Genomic DNA, 21,023 nt, shown 5'->3' on the forward strand with positions numbered 1-21,023 from the left:
CTGACCCTAACAGAGCCCATTTGCAGTACTGCTCTAATGGATGCAATATCCTATTTTCCACAGTGTTTCAGCTACACTTTTTAACAAGTTTTTTTTCCAAACACACCTAGTTTACACAGGCTACCCACCGCCTGGGTTACAAAATCAGATCAAGAGGCAGAGCTGCAGGTCCACTGTGGGGCTGTTTGCCCGGTCAAAATCCCATGTAAAGCACCATCCCACTGCCGGCGGGTCACCAGGCTGCCACATCAGCGGGACCCTAACCCCACCACACACGCTGCGGCCAAAACACCTTGTGCAGGTGATTCGTGGAAACCAAACTCTACAACTCGAATAGAGTTATAAAGCAGGTATGTTTTACCCCCTGCAAGGGGATTTGTCCACAAAGCTTGCACACCCACCGCACATTTTACCAAAAACTTATAGAGTCTGGATATACATATTCACTGGATTACATAACGCAAACATGCATATGCATGAGTGAGGCTGGGTTAGTTAGAAAGGCTGATGTCAACAGTTTGTGTTATCTTTGCACCTGCGCATTGCCTCCTGGGGGGCGTCTTCGGGGATCTTTGGGAGGAAGGCTCGTAGTCTTTCTCACCTTGTTTTTTCCCCGGAGCATGCGCAGATTCTCTTAGCTAATTTCTTGAACAACAAAAATGTTTTTCAGCCAGTTTACTCATCCTATCTTATTTAAGGGAACCAATGAAACTTCTACAACCCGTACATGGCTATCTTTACTCATTACCGAGACCCAACTAGTTAGAGCACACCTGTTCCTCAAGGACAAAACCATGATATTTTGCAGAACACTGCAGTTCTTGGTAGATTTTCACATTAAACTGCTTTGTTTTGATGGACACAGTAGTCCTTGGTAAAATTCCACAGAACAGTCTGGGCAAACAGGATTCTTAGCAATATTGAAAAATACTATAAGTAATACTATAACTTGCTAGAAGTAAGTAAATAAGTTGCTAAGCAGTTTTCTATAAGTAAATAAGTCTTAAAACAAGTAATCATTTCTCTGTATCACAGGGGAGAGTCGGTGCCATGCTGCCCCACAGGCCCCCACGGAAGGCGCAGGGCAGCACCCAGAGGTGCCAGGAATAGGCCTGGGGGTCCCCTGTCTCCCCACAGGGGCAGGCCCTGAGGCGACACAGCACAGGCCGCGGCCGCCCAGCACTGCTCGGCCTGTTCAGCTGCCACCAGGCAAGAGGTTGCCAAATGGCTCCCGCGGGCCACCTCCACCTCACGGGAGACCAGAGAGAGGCGGCTAGAGGGGCTCTGCCGCCGAGGCGCTCCGGGCAGCGCTTCTCTATGGTCATAGGCCTGTAAGAGCGAGGCTAGCGCGGCGAGGGGACGCTCTGGACTGCGACTCTATGGTGGGGCAGGGGAGGACGCGGGGTGCCGTCAGGAGGGTGGCGCTGTGGCGGCCGGAAGGGGTAATGCGGGAAGGGAGCCGCCGCTCTAGGCGGAGACTCGATGGTCAGCCAGGCCGGCGTTGCGCCGGGGATCCGCGAGGGCGGGTCTCTATGGTCGGAAGCTGGGCAGAGAGTCGCGCGTTGGGCCGGGCGGCGCTCTAGGCCGCCTCTCGATGGTGCGGGCGGTTGCTAGGCGGTGCGGGGCCTAGGCCGCGGCGGGTCGGCGCCGCCATGGCCGCCTCGGCCTCCGGCGCGGCGGCGGGCCCCGCGGATGGGTCGTGCGTGTTGTGCTGCGGGGAGCTGGAGGTGGTGGCGCTGGGCCGCTGCGACCACCCCATCTGCTACCGGTGCTCGGTGCGGATGCGGGCGCTGTGCGGCGTGCGGTACTGCGCGGTGTGCCGGGAGGAGCTGGGCCAGGTGAGGCCGGGGCCGGGGCCCGCGCACCCGGCGGGGCTGGGCCGCGCCCCCCTCGCCCGGTGCCGGGTTCTGTCGGCGCCCCGCGGGGCTGGGCTCGGGCCGGTTGCCGGGGGGAGCGGGGCCGTGGGGCGGGCGGAGGCCTCGGGCTGGGCTGGGGCCGGAGTCGGGCCGCGGAGCGACTCGTGAAATCTGCTGAGTGGAGCCGGGGGGAGGAACATCCCTCAGCCCGGAGCTCGGCGCGTTTATCTGCCGTTTGCTTCGCTCCCGGCAGTGCGGCCGCCGTTCAGAGGCGACGGGAGGCATGTTGGAAACAGAACATGAAGAAAATGGAATTTAAAGGGAATATTTTTATTATTTTTAAAAATCAGCAGGGCTTGCTCTCCAGAGTTGGTATTACGTGATCTCAGATGACTCATATTATCCTGCCGAATTCCTGACTTGATTTTAAGCTTGGGGGAGAACATATTTTGTATTCTTCCAGGGCTTGCTCATGCCTTGCATTACAGCACACCATGCTGCATTTGCCTCCAGTTCCTGTTAGCGTGAGCCGTCTCTTGAGTTTATGCTTAAAAAGTAATTTCCCTTCAATTATAATCTTTCTGATGGACTTCTGTTTTCCTCCCAGCCTGCTGGTGTGATAGTGCAGGGCCCTGTGTGGAGTTCAGAGCAAGTCACCCTGATGCTGTGGCTCCGCTGCACAGAGGGAGCCGAGGATGTGGTGCAGCAGTGAGCCACGTGAAGGAAAGTTGTTCAAGGATGTTTGTAAAAACAAATCTTCATATGCGAATTTGTTTTTGCAGAACTGCTGCAGAGAAAACCAAACCCTTTGAGAAGAAAAGAATTGGTACTAGCACTGAATGAAATATACTGAGATGGTTTAGGAAATGAAATAAATATAGAGGGAGGGGGCTCTCCCCTTGGCAAAAGAAGAGCCCTCCAACTAAACTGTTGGTGTTGGCTGCTTTTCATATTGTTCAAATGGTTGGAGAGATGGAAGATTTTTAGGCTGTGTACTGAAGATCCTCAGACTTTGTGGAGGCCAGAAGGGTTGATGTGGTTTTTAGACAGAGCTTACTGGCACATGAGTAGCCTCTGTGTACAGAAAGAAACTCAGTGAAGGTAATTTTATCTCTGATCATCCTCTGCGGAGCTGCTGCTCCACTTCTGCCATCTTAGGAGGAAGCAAGGTGTGATGTTGCTCTTCATCCTTAAACCTGCTTGTCTTTAGGGTCATGGGTGGACTGTTAAATCTCAAGAGCTTTTCAGTTTTTTAATACTGCTATATTATGTGGCCTGAACTTTGGTTTGTTCAGCCATCTTTCTCCCTCCTTTATTAACTGTTTAAATGATCCTTTTATTATAATTGCCTGAGAGGTCATTTTTAACGACTGGACTCTTTTTCCCCCTTGTCTTTAAGTGCTGCTATAATACTGTTCTGTCCGTTCACCCATCTGCCCAAAGGAAAGAAAAAAAGACATTGGGGGGCATAAATCACGTCAAAACTGCTGTTGAATGAACGGAACGTATATGTAGAACCTAAACCTGTGTCTTAATTTGCACAGCGTGTGGGATTAGCACAGGCATGTACACCACCACCACCAAATCTCAGCGGGTGTCGTACAGGGTAGTGTAGACCGAAGTGGTAAATGTCACAGCAGAATGTCCAAAGGAAATAAAACTACAAAGATGAGTGACGGAGGAGAAAGCAGGATATTCTTGTTATGGTAATGCGTGCTTTCAGTGATGCATAATTGTTGCAGCAAAGTTAGGAAGGATTTACTTGTTGACCTGTAGACTAACCCTGACGTGTACTTGGATCAGGCTCGGAGGATCTGTCAGTGTGCCTGTTACATACATGTGTGTGCGATTGTTCTTGGAACGGCTGTGGGAAATTGTGTTGGACTCCTGTGATAAAATCTACTTTTCAGCAATCTGTTCCTCTCTTCTAAAACTCACTTTGGGCCAAAATGAAATGTCAGTAAGACTTCACTGAAATTAAATTTTTTAAATAATTGGCATTAGACATAGTTGTCATTTGTCCAACAAACTTAAGCTTGTATTCTCTTTATTTTAAGCTTGATATTTAAGCAAGTTTGGTACGTTTTTTGTTTTGGTTAACTAAACAGTAGCCCCACTGTAAAGAAAGCTTTAAAAAAAGGCACAAAACCAGACACAAAAGACTTGTTCCGTGGTATTTCACCCCAGCAAGGGTAGAGGGGTGATTTAGCAATACCAAACTACTTGAATATTATATAATTGAATGCTGTTATTAAGATTGTAAGTATTTCTAGATTTACAGTGGTTACTGTAAGAACTGAAAGGCATTTACTGTGTTTGTGTCTCAGCCTTTCTGAGCTGGTGCAGGTAACTCCAGCTGTTTCATAATGTTGCTGCTACCCCAGCAGTTCCCAAACTGGGAACCTGTGCTGGAGCAGACCAGTGGTAGGTGGCTTCTGAAGGAGGACTTAGTATCATAACCGGCTGTGGTGTGAGACCCAGGCTGCTTGGAGGTCAGCAGGGGCAACTGTGAGCAAGGAGGTCCCCTTAGGAGGGGTATGTGGTACAAATAATTTGGGAAAGGTACTGGTTTAGTTTCTCGCTTTCCTGGTAGTTAAGGAAAGGAGAAGCAGTGGTTTCCCAGTCAGCCCGTGAGTAATGTTACTTTTCACTTACAGCCTGTAGGTTTCTGTGCAATCTCCTACCAGGAGATGGGAGGGAGCTGAGTTCAGGGCTCTTGACAGGCATTTGTTGCAGAAGGGGCTGAATTGGTTGAAGATATTTACTCTTAGCACAGCTGTGGTAGCAAAACATACCATAAAAGAGTTTCCTAATCCAGTTCAGAATCCAAAGACTGGGCTAGTCCAACCCACCTTGGTCTAACTAAGCTGGCTCGCTTGCTAGAAGTTGATAAGGAGCAGTCACAAGGGCTTTGCTGGCAGCTGTGGGGGCAGTAACTGGGGGTGGTGAGAGCAGCTGGGACTGACACAAAGCTCTGCAAGCCTTGTCCAAGCTTCAGGCTATGGCGAGTTCCCTGACAAACAGAGTCTGTGCTGAGGAGTTTGTGTGGAATCCCAAAAACTGCGCGGCTTGAGCGTGCTCGCACTGATCCTTGTGTTGCCTGCAGGTTGTCTTCGGACGGAAACTTACGTCCTTCTCAACAATAGCACTTAACCAGTTGCAGCATGAGAAGAAATACGACATATATTTTACAGATGGAGATGTTTATGCACTGTACAGGTAAGCACTGGGATCTTTCCTGTAACGTATCCCTAAAGCAGCAAGTTCTCACCCGCGTTGCGTGGCAGGAAGTGCACGCTTTAGTAGAACAGTGTGGTTTTGTTTTGTGGCAGCCGTGCTGGGTACATTAGTCACCACGGCGCAGGTGGCTGCGGGAGGCTGAGAGGCTGGAGCGGCGCGGTCGGTGTGAGCGCGCGCTACCACGTCGGCAAAGGCAGCAGCTCCTCAAGGCCGGAGGGTTAGATTCACCAACGCAAGACACAGAAGCGTCGCTTTGTCAATAAACGTTGCTTTTTGCTTCTTTAGCAACAGCGGACTTGCTCGGAGGCTTTTCATTCCTTGCATGGCTGCTGTGAGAGTTGGTAAAGACTGAATTACTGTTGTAATTGTATTTATTGTTGTGCTGCATAAGGACTAATCGATACCAATTGTACCAAACATTGTATGGTAAGAAGAGCAGCCTACAAAGATCTTAATTCTAAATAGGAGAGAATAAGGGTGAAGTAAAAAACCAATGCATGGCAAAAATTTGTGGTGTCAGCATCTTGTTCTAAAAATGTTTTTTGTAACGTGCTTAATTAGGAGGCTTGAAGATCAGTAAAAGCAGTTAAAAGGAAAGAAGAGTGAAAAAAGATGAAACCATGCAGGCAGCGGTACCTTTTTGTTGGGGAATTGTGCATTATATCCCACCCGATTTGGGCTAAGCTTTGATCCATTTACAGTTTTGCATGACTTCATATTTATGGAATTGGGCAGTGGGTTTAGTGAGCAGAATCCATTGGAAGCACATTCTGATTAATTATACACCAGCTCTGGGAATTGCTTCTGATGATACAATTTCTGGTGAGATTACAGTTTCGTGGGCAACAATCAAGTGCGAGGCAGGGGGGTCTCCCACTGAGACCAGTTCTCTGCCTTCAGCTCTTGTTGGAAATCATTGTGGGTTTTCTGTTTGTTTTTTTTTTTTCCCTGCTCCTTTTCTATTACAATTCTTTATCTCTCCCCACTGTATTCTTCAGCTTCTGACAGTAGAAAGGGTAATTAAATTGGACGTGAATGTTGCATATATCAGCTGAATCTTCAATAAGCAAGGGTTCTGTTGCATGGATGGGTTACAGTCCACTCAGTTTTATAGTGGCGGGGTATTACTTACACTGTGACTGTTCAGCTCCTCTCTTACAGTTGAAGCCTCTGTGTAATTTGCTTCTGTTTTCTTCCTGATGTATGACAAAGTATTCTTGGAATAAGCAGGACGCTAACCTCATTACAGAGTGCTGGGGGAGCTATAAAAATGCAGCCTTCTGCCACTGGCGGAACATTTGTTTTCCGATAAAGGTATCGGGTTGCTGAGAGGGAGTCATAATTTTTAGGAAATCTTTCTTGTCCCTTAGGAAGCTGCTGCAGCACGAATGCTCTTTGTGCCCAGATGTGAAGCCGTTCAACACCTTTGCAGATCTGGAACAGCACATGAGGAAGCAGCATGAGCTCTTCTGTTGCAAACTCTGTGTTAAACACTTAAAGGTGGGCTAGTTCTATGTTTTAATGTGTGGGAAGGAGCGGTGCTTCCTTATATGACCTGCAAGAGTATTTGGGGAGGCGGGAAGAAGGGGTGGCTGAACAGCACCCATTTATTTTTTAAGTTTCCTCTGTTTGCCTGCAGTGAGGCCAGTCGCTTTGTTGTAAGTGCTTTTCCTTCATAAACTGACTAATGAAGATGGCCTGGAGGTTCTCTGTGGATTATGTTTTAAATTAAACCCAACCATATTAGTAACCTTCTGATGTTAGCTCCTCTGCCTCAACATGTGTAAATCTAAATGTCCGATAGAAGGTTAATCCTGAGTCGCAGGCAGACTTTGTTACACCTGTAACGGTAGAGATTTGATGTCTGTTAAGACTTATAATGACTTTACGAGCTAAAACTGTAACTTAAGAAAGTACTTGGTGCCAGTTCAGAAAGCAGAATGTATCATGGAGCGATGGATTTATTTCCCTGATCAATGTAGCATTTACAGTTGGATCACATACAGGATGGGAATCCATCTTGCTGGTTTAATGAAATACAATTATATTTCATTATCTTGTTTATTTGTTCAGAGCAAATTTCCTGTATCTTGTTGATTTGATTGTAAAATGAAACACACTGTTGCGTGCAATTGAGGTCCGCTGTGTTTGATGTACACAAGTAGAACGTGAGCAGGGGCTTTTTTAGAATGTATTTTACAACCTGCTAAAGGTAAAACAGTTACTGGAAAGCTGAGATGCCTAGGTCTGAAAAAGTGATGTGTATTGAGCCTTAAAACTACTCATCTTACCATCACCATCATCACTTTTTTTTTTTTTAAATTTCACCCAAATTTCACTTAGAAGGGCTGGTGTTATGTCATTCAGGTGATGCTTTTTCACAGTCTGAAAGTCAGAATTCACCTTTCCCTGGAGTTAGAGTGGTTTTTGTATTCCTGCATTACGTGTTGGACAAATCCAGCGGCTACTATTAAATGAATTCTAGGACCTCTGTGTCTACTAGTTGTCAGCATTCCTTATTGTTGTAGGAGGGAATTTAATGCATGAACGCATGTTTTTAGAACTCATTACACATGGTTTTGTGTGTGTGTTTGTTTTCTCTGAAACCAGCTAAAGGTCAAATCAGAGAAATGCATTTATCCTGGGGTGCCACAGTTGGTTTAACCCAACTGAACTGTAGTTTACTGCAGGAAGGGACAGGATCCAGAAGGGATCAGGTTGACCTGAACGAGCACTAATACGTTGGGTTTGGGTTTTTTTCAGGCTTAGCTTTCAGCGAACTGATTTGACTCTTTCCTGCGGTCATGCAATCACTAGAGCTAATTCAAAGGAAGTGGTCGGGGAGGACAAGACCGCTTCTTTCTGTTGCAGCGTCCTTTGAGCTCTGGTGAAGGGCTGTTTCCATGGTCAGCTGAAGGAGCCAGCACTAAGGGAACTTGTTTGTCCTTGTCTGTCCCAGAGAATTCACAAACAATATTAGAACTTGTTGGCTTTTAACTTCAGAATATAGCAGAGATTTTTATTTTGGGGAAAAAAGTGCCATATTACCAATACCCACTGAAAAAAAGCTCTTAAACTTGCAGAAGCTTCAGGCCATCAGCCCAACTAAGCCAAATGAGCCTTTTCCCAGAACAAGTTAACAGTCCTTGTCTAGGCGAGAAATAAAGGACATTCTGTTCTCAAGGCTGTGTTGATCTTTTTGGCATCTTCAGAGCCCTTCCTACCAAAATAACTTGCGTGTTAGTAGGGACAGAAGATTGACTTATAACACAAGATTTGTTCACTGAGCTGTGTCCTTTGTGTGTAGCTCTCTTGGGGTAGTTGCTGTCTGAGGAAAGTCAAACAGCTCACTTCTTGTTTATGGTTTTTTTTTTAGTTTGAGTATGCAAAATACTGTATGTTCATAAATACATATTTAGGAATTTTTTTCCCCACCAGAAATTATAATTTAAAGTTTGTTGCGTTATGTTAATACACACCAAAAAAAAAAAAAAAGTGAAAGGGAAAAAGGTGAATTAGATCTGCTTCCAGTGTTCCAACTGAGTAAAATGCAAGTCAGATTTAATTTGGACCTATAACTTGAATTTTATTTCCTGTTCACTAAAAATTTTAGGTGTCAGTTGTCAAATTGCATCTTTCTGAAGCAAATCTTCCACTCCCACAGATGAACAAGTCATGCACAACCTGGCTTATTCCATTTTGTTCTCTGTACACAAAAAGTAATACATATATATATATTTCTTCAGATTTTTACTTACGAACGGAAATGGTATTCTCGTAAGGACCTTGCCCGTCATCGTATCCATGGAGACCCAGATGACACCTCTCATCGTGGGCATCCCCTGTGTAAATTTTGTGACGAGCGTTATTTGGATAATGATGAGTTACTGAAACACCTAAGACGAGATCATTATTTTTGTCATTTCTGTGACTCCGATGGCGCTCAGGAATACTACAGGTTTGTGCAAGCAGTTTATTCCTCTTCCTGTAGCTTAAATTTTGAGGGCAAAATTGCTCGGGTCTGCTTGGAATTTTGGGGAAAGTAGCGCTCGAAGACAGAGTGTAAGAATGTGAGCAGGTTGGCTGCAGTTTCTTTTCTTCCTCAAGCCAATAACCAAACTAATCGCTTTCTGCCTAGTTCATGTTTTAAAGCTTTCTTCATTAACGTTAAATGTAAAGTTCCATTTTGCAGCATGGCAGCAGATGTCTGCAGCTGTCTGGTGTGTTAACTCTAATGCTCCAGAGTTCGTATGCAGAGCAGATAGAGGTAAATTCTCTTTTATGAACCCCGTGTCTCAGGTACAGCTGGATTGATGATACGGGCCAGTAGATTTAGTTTAACACCTGGGATCATGCATCAAGGTCTATGTTGACTGTGCACGAGTGGTGTCAGCTGGAAAACTTGCCTTGGGATAAAGAAAGAACCAACCGCCTTGTCTTTGCTTCATCTTGTAAGAGTAGCCAGATACCACTAGTAAAACGTGTCGGGAAGGTTGCAGCTCAGCCTCTGTTCTCTTTCCAGCGATTATGAATATCTTCGTGAACACTTCCGCGAAAAGCACTTCCTTTGTGAAGAGGGACGGTGCAGCACGGAGCAGTTTACCCACGCTTTCCGCACAGAAATAGATTACAAAGCGCATAAAACAGCCTGCCACAGCAAGAACAGGGCGGAGGCCAGGCAGAACCGGCAGATAGACCTTCAGTTCACCTACGCTCCCAGGCACCAGAGGAGGAACGAGGGTGAGCAAGGCTGGCGGGGGGGAGGTGGACAGGAACACGTTCATTCTTACTGCTTTGAGGGTTTGCAAGAAGATTATTTCCTGGCCAGAAAGAAATTCTTTACAAGGAGGGTGGGCAAGCCCTGGGGCAGGACCCTGAGAGGTTGTAGAGTTTGTCCCTGAAGATAAACAGGGCCCTGGGCAACCTGATGTGGTTTCAGAGTTGGCCTTGCTTTGAGCGAGGGGATGGAGCAGGTGACATCCAGAGGTCTCTTCCTACCTCAATTGTTTTACAATTTTTTTCCCCCATGTGTGGATTTAATGATGATAATGTAATTTTGGGAAAATTGCTGACTTTCTTCTCCGATTTGTAATTACATGAATGACTTCTCCTACAGTTAATACAAAGTGGTGATGAACATGGAGCTTGAGACCAGAGTAGCATATCCACTTAGGAGTGCAGAGATCAACATACGTATGAACTTTTCTTCTGCATGGAACTGTATGTAGAGAGATCTCTGCATAAAACCAAAACTACTCAAAACTCACACCAGAGGTTACAATACATGGAATCCATATGCTGCAAAATATATTTTAATGGAGCAATCCTGCAGGTTACATAGCCTACTTATTCATCAGAAAGAAATCGAGATAGATTTGTTTGTACTAGTATATATTTTGCTTTTTTCAGATTAGAGAAATAACTTTGAGAGTGATCCACCATCCCTCCTGTTTAGGTGTTATAGGTGGAGAGGACTATGAAGAAGTTGACAGGTACAACAGGCAAGGGAGGTCAGGCAGGCTGGGCGGCCGAGGAAGTCAGCAAAACAGAAGAGGCAGCTGGAGATACAAGAGGTGAGTAGCACAACATTTTGTGGATTTTTATTGCTCCTTAGTGTTGTTTTTTACTTACCAATTAATGATGGTTTTGTAGACCATTAGGAAGGAAGTGGGTACAAAGTTTGGAAGCCTCCATAGCGAATCCTTAGTTGAGAGTAGAACTGGCTTTCAGTCTAAGCCTGCGTGCTGACTGCATGCTTGGTCAAAGTGAAATTGTTTTGTGTGTGAGGTTTCAGCTCTCTGGACTTGACACGGGAAGCAATGAATGTAATCCTCAACTTGTGGGTAAAATAAACTCAGAATCCTAAATTAATTTCAGCAACTGTTTTTATGCTAACTTTTCTAAATAGGATTTTCTGCAGTAAGTGTTTGCAGGTTTAATGGACTTTTTGGTCTGGGTACTCATGAAGTTCCTATTCTAAGGACCATGCTTTTCATTGAACTAACAGATCTCTGGGTGGCCAGACTGAGTGCTTTGGAAAAAGAAGAGGGTTAAGTATTGAAATGAAATTTTGCATTTATATGTCTCTTCATCCACACAAGACCCAAGTGCTTTATACATACTGCACATCTATTTTTCTTCTTTTTCTCGCTGGACAGTCAGCTGGTTCATTACTGGTGATTTCACTGGGGGAAAAAGTCCATCTCTAAACACTTGTACGTTGGTGTCGCATGTGGATCGTGCATGTGTTGAGAGCTCATGACAAACCATGTTCCAAAGAATTCCCGTGGCCTACAAGTATGATATCATACCTTTGAAAAGGGATGGGAGAGACAGGTGTCCCCATGCATCCTTGGTACTGCCTCTCCCAGTTCACCCCAGTTTCCTCTGGCCTGGGTTGTTACTACCACGTGTAGAACTCGCGGACCCAGGGGGTGGATGTTGCCTGTCCCACCAGTCGGCGCAGGGTGTCCTGGAGTGGTGGGTTGGGTGTAGCCTTCTCAGCAGGTGGCAGCACGAGATCGGGGACGGGCGTCGGAGCTGGCACCGGAGAGCTGAGACAAAGCTGCTGGGTAATTCTTAGTGTTTGACCAAGAAAATCTGCCCTGTCCTGCAGGGAGGAAGAAGACAGAGACGTTGCGGCAGCAGTCAGGGCATCTGTGGCAGCTAAACGGCAAGAAGAGAAAAAGCGGGTAGAAGACAAAGAGGAGAGCAGCAGTAGAGGTAAAAAGGAGGACTTGAGGGATTCTGAAGGGCTCAGCTCCAAACGTGTGCCAAAGTCGTCCGGTGATGCTACAGGTGAGTGTTGAACGTGTTCTGTGGTGGCAGGGAGGTGTGATGGGTCTGGAGATGGGCCTGGCACAAGTGGGAATGGTCGTGCCTTGTTCTCCAGAGCTGGTGGATGTGGATAGAGCTGGGCAGGATCTTAAGCCAGCAACACGGATTTGCAGTGGAATGTGTCCTGAGTGGGCTGGGATTTCTGCAGCAGGTTCTACTTGAGGTGGAGCTGGGTAGGAATCCCCAGTGCAATTAATGTACAACAGTATGGTGTGATGTTCCATCTAAATCAATATAATCTGAGAATGTGCCATTTCCTACCCTGGCATGCCAGAACTGATTTATTATGATGCTTGCCCTGCGTTTCCCCTTTTCTGAGAACAAGTTATTCCCAGGAAAAGTTCATAACTGGTGAAAGCAAACCTTTAACTGTTTTGCTCCAGGTCCGGTTTGGAGCAAATAAATATGATGTAGTGGTGTTTTGATGTTACTGTTGCTCCAAATCCATTTTCCACTGTTTTCTGCTCCTACAACAGGATTTCCACTTAAAGATTATACGCTCTCATTATGAACTGAGCTGCTGAGAGCTCCTTTTGGTTAACGGGTACGGCTCGGTTGGGGATGACAGCCAAGGTTCTCTCCCCCAGCTGCCTGCCCAGCTTTTGCTGTATGTGTGTCAGAGCTGTTACCAGTCTGTCCCTGCGCAGCCCACAGCAGAGGGTTTGGGTTTTAAGGCAAATCTAAATTAGGAATGAGTTATGTTTCGATGTAGAATGACCGCCCAGGAATTAATTGCTGAGCAGCTTGGGCATCTGTGCAGCAGAGGTGTGATGAAGGGCTCGGAGGAGCAGCGTTCTGAAAGGAAAAGCGTTGGCGTAGATCCGTGGGAGCACCCAGGCTCTGGTGAAGACCCTGCCCCTGTGAGGCAGTGGGTGCTAACCTCTGGTAGAAGCCTGGAGCAGGCAGCTGGGGCAGTGGCATCTTGGTCTCTGGGGGGTTCCCTCCAAAGTGCTTGTCAGCCAGTGTTTTGCTCATGTTAAGTATCATGAATTTCCCGTATGCTCCAGCCAGTACATGGTGACGTAATGGTGAATGCAGTTAATTGAAGGAAAGAGTGATGCATGGATTTAAATAGTCCTTTTGGAATGTCACAGTTAATGACATCATCAGCTGCTGAAAATAGAACTTGTTAATGCTGCTGTCGTGTTCATTGATAGCTTCCACTCTGAAATGAATGGATTTTAGCTGAAAACATTTCTTTGCTCTTTTTGTCAATACTCCAAAAGAAGCAGCTGCTAATGGTGCTTTGAGCCAAGATGACTTTCCAGCAATTGGTTCAGCAGCGGGACCTCTACAAGGGTAAGTTTGTGCAAGGCTGCAGCAGTGAGAAAGCAGATTTAGAAACTTTACTTATGTTCTACACTTCTGGAGAAAACCATTTTACAGATCACTGAAAACTACAAATGCTTCCCCCCTGCCCTGGTCCCCTTCTGCCTCGAGCTGTTTCTGCGCTTGTCACCTGCGTGAACGGCCTCGGTTGTTGCTTCAGTTCATGACTTGATCTTTTGGTGGTGCAATGTCAGGGAATTCTCAATATTCTCCATTCCAGCCATTTTTAACTCGATAGCTTATCTTGAAGGAGCCGTATACTGTGAGGTTTAAAATTCTTCACCATCTGAAATGGGTGATGATTAGAAGAGCGGCTTTGCAGGATGCAGCAGCTTGAACACGCCTGTGTCTACAGCTCAAGGTCAGGGTGGGGTGTGCTGAGAGCACGACCAGGCTGGGGTGACTTCCTCGAGCAGAGCCAGACACAGGTTACAAGCCTGAGTGTGTTTGCATCCTGTTAATGGGTCCCTTGTGCCACCCCCAGTGATAGTTTGAGGACGAGTGCGGACGGGAGCGGAGCTCGTTCTGCCTGTTGGAGTTGTGGTGCCTCTGCAGCACCGGTGTAACGGGCTGTGCTTCTCCTTCCTCACAGCTCTGCCCAGCTAGCGGCGGTTAAGCTTAAAGAAGAAGATTTCCCAAGCTTGTCGTCCTCTGCAGCACCCACCATCTCTTCTGGGATGTCTTTGACGTATACAGCGACTGCAAAGAAAACGGCTTTTCAAGAGGAGGATTTTCCAGCTCTGGTGTCCAAAATGAGGCCTAACAATAAAACAGTAACTAACATCACGTCTGCGTGGAACAATGGTTCCAGTAAAAATGTGGTCAAAGCCATTAGCAACCCCTGTGTAAGCCAGATAGCCAAAAAACCATCCTCCTTGAGTAGCACTAAAGGAAGTAAGAAGAGCAATAAACTCTCTCAGTCAGACGATGAAGACGGCGGTGGTGGCTTGACAACCCAGGAGATCAGAAACACGCCAACAATGTTCGATGTATCGTCCTTGCTGGCAGCTTCTACCTCACAAACTTTTACGAAAGTGAGCAAGAAAAAGAAGATGGGGGTTGAGAAGCAGAGACCGTCGTCCCCACACCCGTTACAGGAGACGTCGTTTCCCAGGACGTCGGCGGAGAAGCTGCCGGAAGCGGAGCAGACATCGAACGCATCCTCTGCTCTTCACGCCCCTGACAGATCTGCCACGGTCGTGAATGGCCATTTGGAAAAATCATCAGCGATCTGTAGTATACCCAAAGAGCCCCCTGGCCTTAAAAAGCCCACAGTGACTAACAAATGCCCTTTACCTCAGGAAGACTTCCCAGCTCTTGGGAGCTCAGGATCGGCTCGAATGCCCCCGCCACCAGGTAAGCGGCGCAGGGCACGGCCAGCTTTGCTCGGAGGTGGCTCTGAGAAATGTGGCAGGGGGATGAGATATGTAAATTGCTCCTCCTGGCTCTGAGGTGAGGAGCAGTTCTGCCACCCTGGGCCAGGTTAGGCTTTCAAGTTCCAAAAAGCAGCCTGGGTGACGCGGGTGGGCTCTGGAAGAAGCGGTGGCGATGTTGGGATCTCCGCAGGTATCTGCTCCCTGGGGGTGGCTCACAGATGAGCAGTCAGGCTTTACCTGTCACTGCTTTTCTGATGAGTCAGGGCTGACACACATCTGTGCTTTTGTGTGCTTTAAGATGCAGTTTGGAAGCTCCTGCGGGCAGAGGGAATCTCTTTAGCTGTGACCTGTGCCCGCTGGTACTTGTCACTTGGCTTGCTTGGTCACTTCTGTTGTGTCTGCAGAGATTTAATGCTCTTGCTTTTAGCAGCGCTGTAATCTTGTAAAACTGGAGTAACATAGCAACAAACGTGACTTACAGTGCCTTAATGAAAGTGCCATCGCATCAGCAGATGCTTGCGTAGCTGTTCTGTGCTGCTCTGCAGATACTGCTCGGTGTGCTGGAACACGCCATGCCTAGTGCTCTTGGGTCTGTGTTTCTGTTCCCTTTAATAATGTCAAAGTGTTTTTCATCGTGCATTTGAGTGTTTTTAAAAACTATTTTCTATTGAAAAAGTAAACTAATAATTAAAGCACTTTGTAGAGTGTAACATCAGCTGCTATGAAGTGCTACTTGACCTGACTCTTTAAGGCAGCAGATTTTCACCTCTCTAAATTTATTCTTTTTCCAATATAGTGATGTCTGCACCACTGGCTCTTCTTAGTGCTTCTGAAGAGTACGTCAGACCACTGGTGTTAATTTTAGTTGGTGGTATGTGGGTGCCACAGATACATGCTCTAACTTCCTGCCCATTCTCTGCTTTCGTTCAGGCTTTAACACTGTGGTGCTATTAAAGAGTCCTCCTCCGCCTCCGGGACTGTCGGTGCCTGTTAGTAAACCCCCTCCAGGTTTTGCTGTTATTCCATCCACCAATATCTCTGAACCTGTCACTACATCTTTGAAAGAGTAAGTAAAAGCCCTTTGAGTAGGGGATACTTCACACATTACATCTCAGTTATGCCATAGGGGCTTCAAACAAGGCAGGAAATACCCTGAGGGGATTATTCTAAACGGGTGCTGCTGCCGCTGAGGGCAGCCACGGAGTGGTTCCTGTTGGGGAGTCCCGTGGCCGTCATGGGCTGGATTCAGGAGAGTTTTGTAAATATTCTGTCTGGGTAAAGCTGGAATCTGATCGAGTAATCCCCCAGGACACATTTCATCGTGCTGTCAAGGCAGCCCCGTGCTGCCCACAGTAACTGCACGCGTAGTTGGGTGGAGAAGGGGCGCGTGTCCTCCGGAGGAGAACAGCCGTGTAACAGATCCCGCAGCACCTTTGGGTGACACGAAGCAACGTCAAAGTCACTTCTGGTCTTTCCAAATGCAGGTCAAAATCCTGTCACGGATCGTACTTGATACCTGAAAACTTTCAGCAAAGGAACATTCAGCTAATACAATCTATTAAAGAATTTCTTCAAAGCGATGAGTCCAAGTTCAATAAATTTAAAACTCATTCTGGGCAGTTCAGACAGGTGAGTGGGCAAGAACCTTCGCGTTCCTGAAACCTTCCTCTCTGGGAGAGAGTGAATCCCAGTGGGATTTTTTTTTTTTTTTATATAGATACTTTTTTCTAATTATTCCCATTCTCTTTTCACTGAAGGGTCTGATTTCTGCAGCACAGTATTACAAAAGTTGCCGAGAACTGCTGGGAGACAACTTCAAGAAAATTTTTAACGAGTTGTTGGTGTTGTTGCCGGACACAGTTAAGCAACAAGAACTGCTTTCTGCTCACAACGATTTCAGAATCAAAGAAAAACAAAGCTCAAACAAACCCAAAAAGAACAAAAAGAACGTTTGGCAGACGGACTCCAACTCTGATCTCGACTGCTATATCTGCCCAACGTGTAAGCAAGTACTGACTCAGCAGGACGTTGTCACCCATAAAGCTTTGCATATTGAGGATGAGGAGTTCCCGTCCTTACAGGCCATCAGCAGAATCATCAGTTAGCTTTCCCGAAGACCAATAAAACAATAAAAAGTCTCTCTCTCTGGATCTGCACTTTTTGGAATGAGGCTTGGCAGCGTCGCATGGCTGAGCGCCGCTGCCAGCGGAGCGGTCGGGTCCCTGTTAGAGCCCTCTCAGTGCCGTTGGTCAACGCCAGGAGCCCCGGCCTGCGCTAAGGAACACCCGCAGCCTGGGTGGCCCCAGCGCCCCAGGGAGGCTGGAACGGCCGCGGGGGCAGGCAAGGGCCACCTTCCTCCTGTAACAGGCAATAGCTGAGAAAATCCTTTCTGATCTGAAGACTGACAGGGGACACAATAGGGGAATAAGCATCTGGTTTGGGTTTTTTCTTTCTTTTTTTCGGGGGGTGGGGGAAGTTTATGAATTGCTGAAATGAACGGAAGCAAAAGTGGCTTCCCTTATAATACTCTGGTATTTTTTTTAATTTTTTTTTTTGTGCTATTTCTGTGACCACAAAGATCACAGGAGTCAGGGCTACAAAGGTGCAGAAAAGATGCTACTCACTGGTAAGACCGTTACAGCTGCATGTCTGACAACATTGGGCTGCTCCTACAGCAAAATTCCTGTCTGAAAGCAGAATTAATTCTACTACTTGAAGAACTGGACTGATCTGTGCGATTGGTTGAACGTGAGATTTGAAGTTGCCTCTGACCTTTTATGTAACATGTTCTTTAAAGAAACTTATTTTGTAGCACTGCATGTAGAATAACAACAGTAAGGCTTTACTTTCCGTAAAGCACACTTCACGGTAATTTTATTTAATGACTGCCATGTTTCTAATTTCTTGGGTGTATTAACGGTGGTAGCTCCAGCCGACAGCGTACTGGGACATTAAATGCTGCTGATCCCTGACCGTGTTTCTCTGCAGTGCCTTTACGTGCGTTTCTCCGGGGGTCTGCGCTACCCAGGAGAGTCTGTTCAGACTGTGCGGAGCGTTTACAGCCTCTTCCCCTCCGAAGGGGCTTTGCTGGTGTTGCCTCGCAGCGCTCGGTCCCGCCTCGGGGGGACGAGGGGAACCCTCATCGTTTGCGGTGACTCCCCGGCAGCAGCGGCGATGGGATGGAGGGACAAGAGTCCTCCCCTGGCTGGAGTTCAGTGTCTGGTTCTTCCCCATCCCGGCAGACCAGGTTTTGTTATTTTTAACATGTGGGAATAAAGCTGACGTTAATTTATGTAATTTTTAGTGAGAAAACACTGCTTTTATATAAGCATCATTTCTATGAAATTGAGCTGGGGGTATTACTGACGAGCTAGTCCTGGCTACAGAACCTTTCCCTTGCCTTACCCTTTTTATTTTTGCTTGCAAAGTGCTTTTTGGTTTCTTTCCCAAGTCATTTAGACTCCTCAATACCTGAACGTGTTGTATTTGGCCCCAGGGCCAGGCTGCGCCCCCTGAACTGGGGACGGACGCGGGGGGGGGGGTGAGGATTATTTCCCCACACGGCTGTTTAGAAAACGCACGAATCCGTGACACGTGGTGACACTTCCCTGGTCCCGCTTGGAGCGCAGCGGGCTGAGATTTGATGCCAGCTGCCCCCACCACGGGGCTCTGCCTTGGGTTTGTAACGCCCGGGGCAGCCAAACGCGCGTTCTCTGCGGGAGGATCTTACATCTTCCCTCGATTTTTTTTTTTTTTTTTCCAGTTAATTTCTGTTAGCAGATACGTAGTTCCCAGCAGGCGAGTGCTGCTCTAAGTTTCCTCGAGGTGATCGATCTCTCTTGGCCTGATGCTGCAGTTTCCTTGTTCCTTGTGCTCACCTGATTCAATAAAGTATTACCAAATTTTTTTTCAGGCCGCTTCTATTCATTTTTTAACTCTTTATTGAAAATAAGTTGCAGTTGGTACACAGACACTGAAAATACATAATCACAGATTGTTCTCTCAAAAGATTTTTTTTTTATATATATAATATATACAAAAGTTGTAAACATTTTTAACTTATTTCCATACACAGCCCACTTTATACCACAATGCACATAAGGTTAGTGACAACTGCAACTCTTTGAAGCGGTCTGCTTATACAGAGGTATCTGCAAAAAAACTTCCCTTTGCAAACCACATTTGGTATCAGTTTGATATTAAAACTCTTCAAGAATCTGAGGTTTAAATGCGTATTGCAACAAAATCCAGGCAGCTGAACGGGGGTTTCAAGTTGATACAGTGAAGGCTGTTTCTGAGCCTCGGGGTGGGGGGGGTGGGAGAGGGGCTCCTGGCCAGGGCGGAACCAGCCCCCTCTGCTCCCCTGACACACTGAAGGGAAAACAAAGGCTGAAGGGAAGTCTGCAAATTTATATATACAGTAGCTTTTATCGAGGGAAATACCGATTCCATGAAGGGGAGGGTGGGATTTACTCATGAGCAGCCAGTGACCACAGTTGGGTTCGTTTGAAGTGACCTGGCTGCGGCAGAGCGAAGGCAGAGCCAGCCCTGCGCCCTTTTTTGGGGGAGGTGGGAGAGAAGAGCGGGGTAGGAATTGGCCCTGGAAGGAACTGCGGGTCGACAGAAATCAAAAAGAAAAAGCCACAGTTGTCACTTGCTGTTGTAGCATGAACTGGGGGGAAATGTCCTACAACATGTCCAGGTAGAACAGCCAGTGACGTCCCAAGTGCGTGTAGATGTGATTTTGCTGGGGCGGGGGGGGGGGGGGGGGGGGGGGGGGGGGCTGCTCAAACTGCGGGGGCTACAGGAGCGTGTTAACGGGGGGGGATTGTTTTACTAAGTCTCAGTTAAGCAAAACTTCCACCTCGCTAAGAATAGCTTAAAATGTTGGGAAAAAAAATGCCAATTCTTTCAAATCTTTTAATATGCTTAAAATAAATACACAGAACTCATAATGCGGTTAACTTCAGTGCTGAGACGTGTCTGTGTTGTCACAACTGAACCTCCTGGAGCAAGGTGATTTGGCAGAAAACGCCTCCAGGAAAGGTACAGGATTGTGTGAATTCTATTCTTTGCACCCAAATTCAGTGCTAACACTACGCAGAAGCTTTTGGTGCGCTACCTGGGAGCAGCACGATCCTGCCCTCGAGCTCGCTGCTGGGCTTCTGAGCTCTGGGGGGAGAACAGCGGCTCTACAAGCAGCTCGGGAGGATGAGGGGGGGGCACAGCGCCACCCTGGCACCTGTTTGGGACGTTTGGGCACAAGGAAAAGCCGCGAGTGCTACTGCACCGAATGCGCTGGGAGGAAAAAAGTGGGAGAAAGAAGTACGAAGGCTGATGTTACGCATACTTGAACCCCAAATAATATACTAGTTATTACACCGACGGAGCTAATTCTCTAACCATAAGCCCGTAAGGTTACACGTGGTTACAGCCCACACCTGCACACACTAGTCTGCCTGACGAGTCACGGACACTCCGATGCGCTACGACAGTCACGGCACTGCGGACACCGAACAGCTAGCGGGGACGCTGCGGGGGCTTGCAAAGAGGAGTCTGGGCACGGGGCAGGCACGGGGCCGGCGTCTCGCCCTGCCTCTGAGCACATTTTTTGTTCAGCAGGGCCTCGGTGGGTGCTGCTGCAGGGCCAGGGAGCTACGTGGGCCTTTGGCAACGGCCTCGCCGACAAACCAGAAAATGGTTTTTGTTCAAGGTGGGCAAACGCTCTTTCCAAGGCGTGAGGTGTCGTGGTACCACGTTAACTATGGCTTGTCCCGTCCTCCCTGGCTGACACAGCCTCGGCGAGGCGACTGCGTGCATAAACCCACCACTAGTGCCTGGAAAAAGAATCCACCAGTTGCAGGCTGCCTGCCTGCACGTGCTGCCTGTCTCTGCCTGCAGCGCCGGCTGTGACCCGACCCTTGCCCATGCCGCCCCGGCGGGGACGTCCTCCCTCCGCCAACGGGGACTGACCTTGTCGGTGGCAGCAGGAGCAGGGTTAAGCCTCCTTGAGGTGCCTGTTGTGGCTGGACACGTTATTCCTGGCTCTGGTTTAATCAAGGAGCATCTGTTCCGGCTTCCCGCTGCCAGGAAACCTCTTGGGCACCCAAGCCCCTTCCTCCTCCTCCTCCTCCTCTCCTGCCCAGCAAAAGGCAGCCAGGTCCTCGCACGCTCACCGTGCCGACTGCAAGTTAATGGTTAAGACTGACTTTTGGGGAGCTGGAAGAAGCCGCTGACCTCGAGAAGAACAACGGTGCCTCGGCCGGGGGCTGGAGTCATGCTGAAGTTGTCCCCGTTTCACCGTTGCTGCTCTGAAGGTTAGTCCGGGGGTCAGAGCGTGCGTGGGGCGTGCGTGGGGCGTGCGTGGGGCGTGCGTGGGGCGTGC

General features: G+C 47.7%; 1 protein-coding gene across 2 annotated transcripts; it reads left to right on the top strand.

Moving 5' to 3' along the window:
- Positions 1–1,609: 1,609 nt before the first annotated feature.
- ZNF598 (zinc finger protein 598, E3 ubiquitin ligase) lies at positions 1,610–17,610 on the top strand. 2 transcript variants are annotated; one of them, XM_074886474.1, is made up of 12 exons: positions 1,610–1,838; positions 4,963–5,075; positions 6,467–6,596; positions 8,843–9,054; positions 9,619–9,836; positions 10,552–10,669; positions 11,713–11,894; positions 13,163–13,232; positions 13,855–14,618; positions 15,569–15,704; positions 16,123–16,267; positions 16,396–17,610. In XM_074886474.1, exons 1-12 carry the CDS (start codon positions 1,653–1,655, stop codon positions 16,741–16,743), a joined length of 2,622 nt encoding a protein of 873 aa, XP_074742575.1. In that variant the 5' UTR covers positions 1,610–1,652; the 3' UTR covers positions 16,744–17,610. The 2 variants fall into 2 exon arrangements, with proteins under 2 accessions (XP_074742575.1, XP_074742574.1); XM_074886473.1 differs by having other exon boundaries at positions 1,611–1,838; positions 13,160–13,232.
- The last annotated feature ends 3,413 nt before the right edge of the window (positions 17,611–21,023 follow it).

Source organism: Strix uralensis, chromosome 16, assembly GCF_047716275.1.
Source record: "Strix uralensis isolate ZFMK-TIS-50842 chromosome 16, bStrUra1, whole genome shotgun sequence".
Classification (NCBI taxonomy): domain Eukaryota; kingdom Metazoa; phylum Chordata; class Aves; order Strigiformes; family Strigidae; genus Strix; species Strix uralensis.

What these genes read in the sequence shown, in the direction of transcription:
- ZNF598 (XM_074886473.1), top strand. Translation starts at nt 1,653, where the DNA reads ATGGCCGCCTCGGCCTCCGGCGCGGCGGCGGGCCCCGCGGATGGGTCG. An exon ending in GCACCAGAGGAGGAACGAGG is followed by an intron (nt 9,837 to 10,551) that starts GTGAGCAAGGCT and finishes CCTCCTGTTTAG; the next exon opens with GTGTTATAGGTGGAGAGGAC. An exon ending in GTCGTCCGGTGATGCTACAG is followed by an intron (nt 11,895 to 13,159) that starts GTGAGTGTTGAA and finishes ATACTCCAAAAG; the next exon opens with AAGCAGCTGCTAATGGTGCT.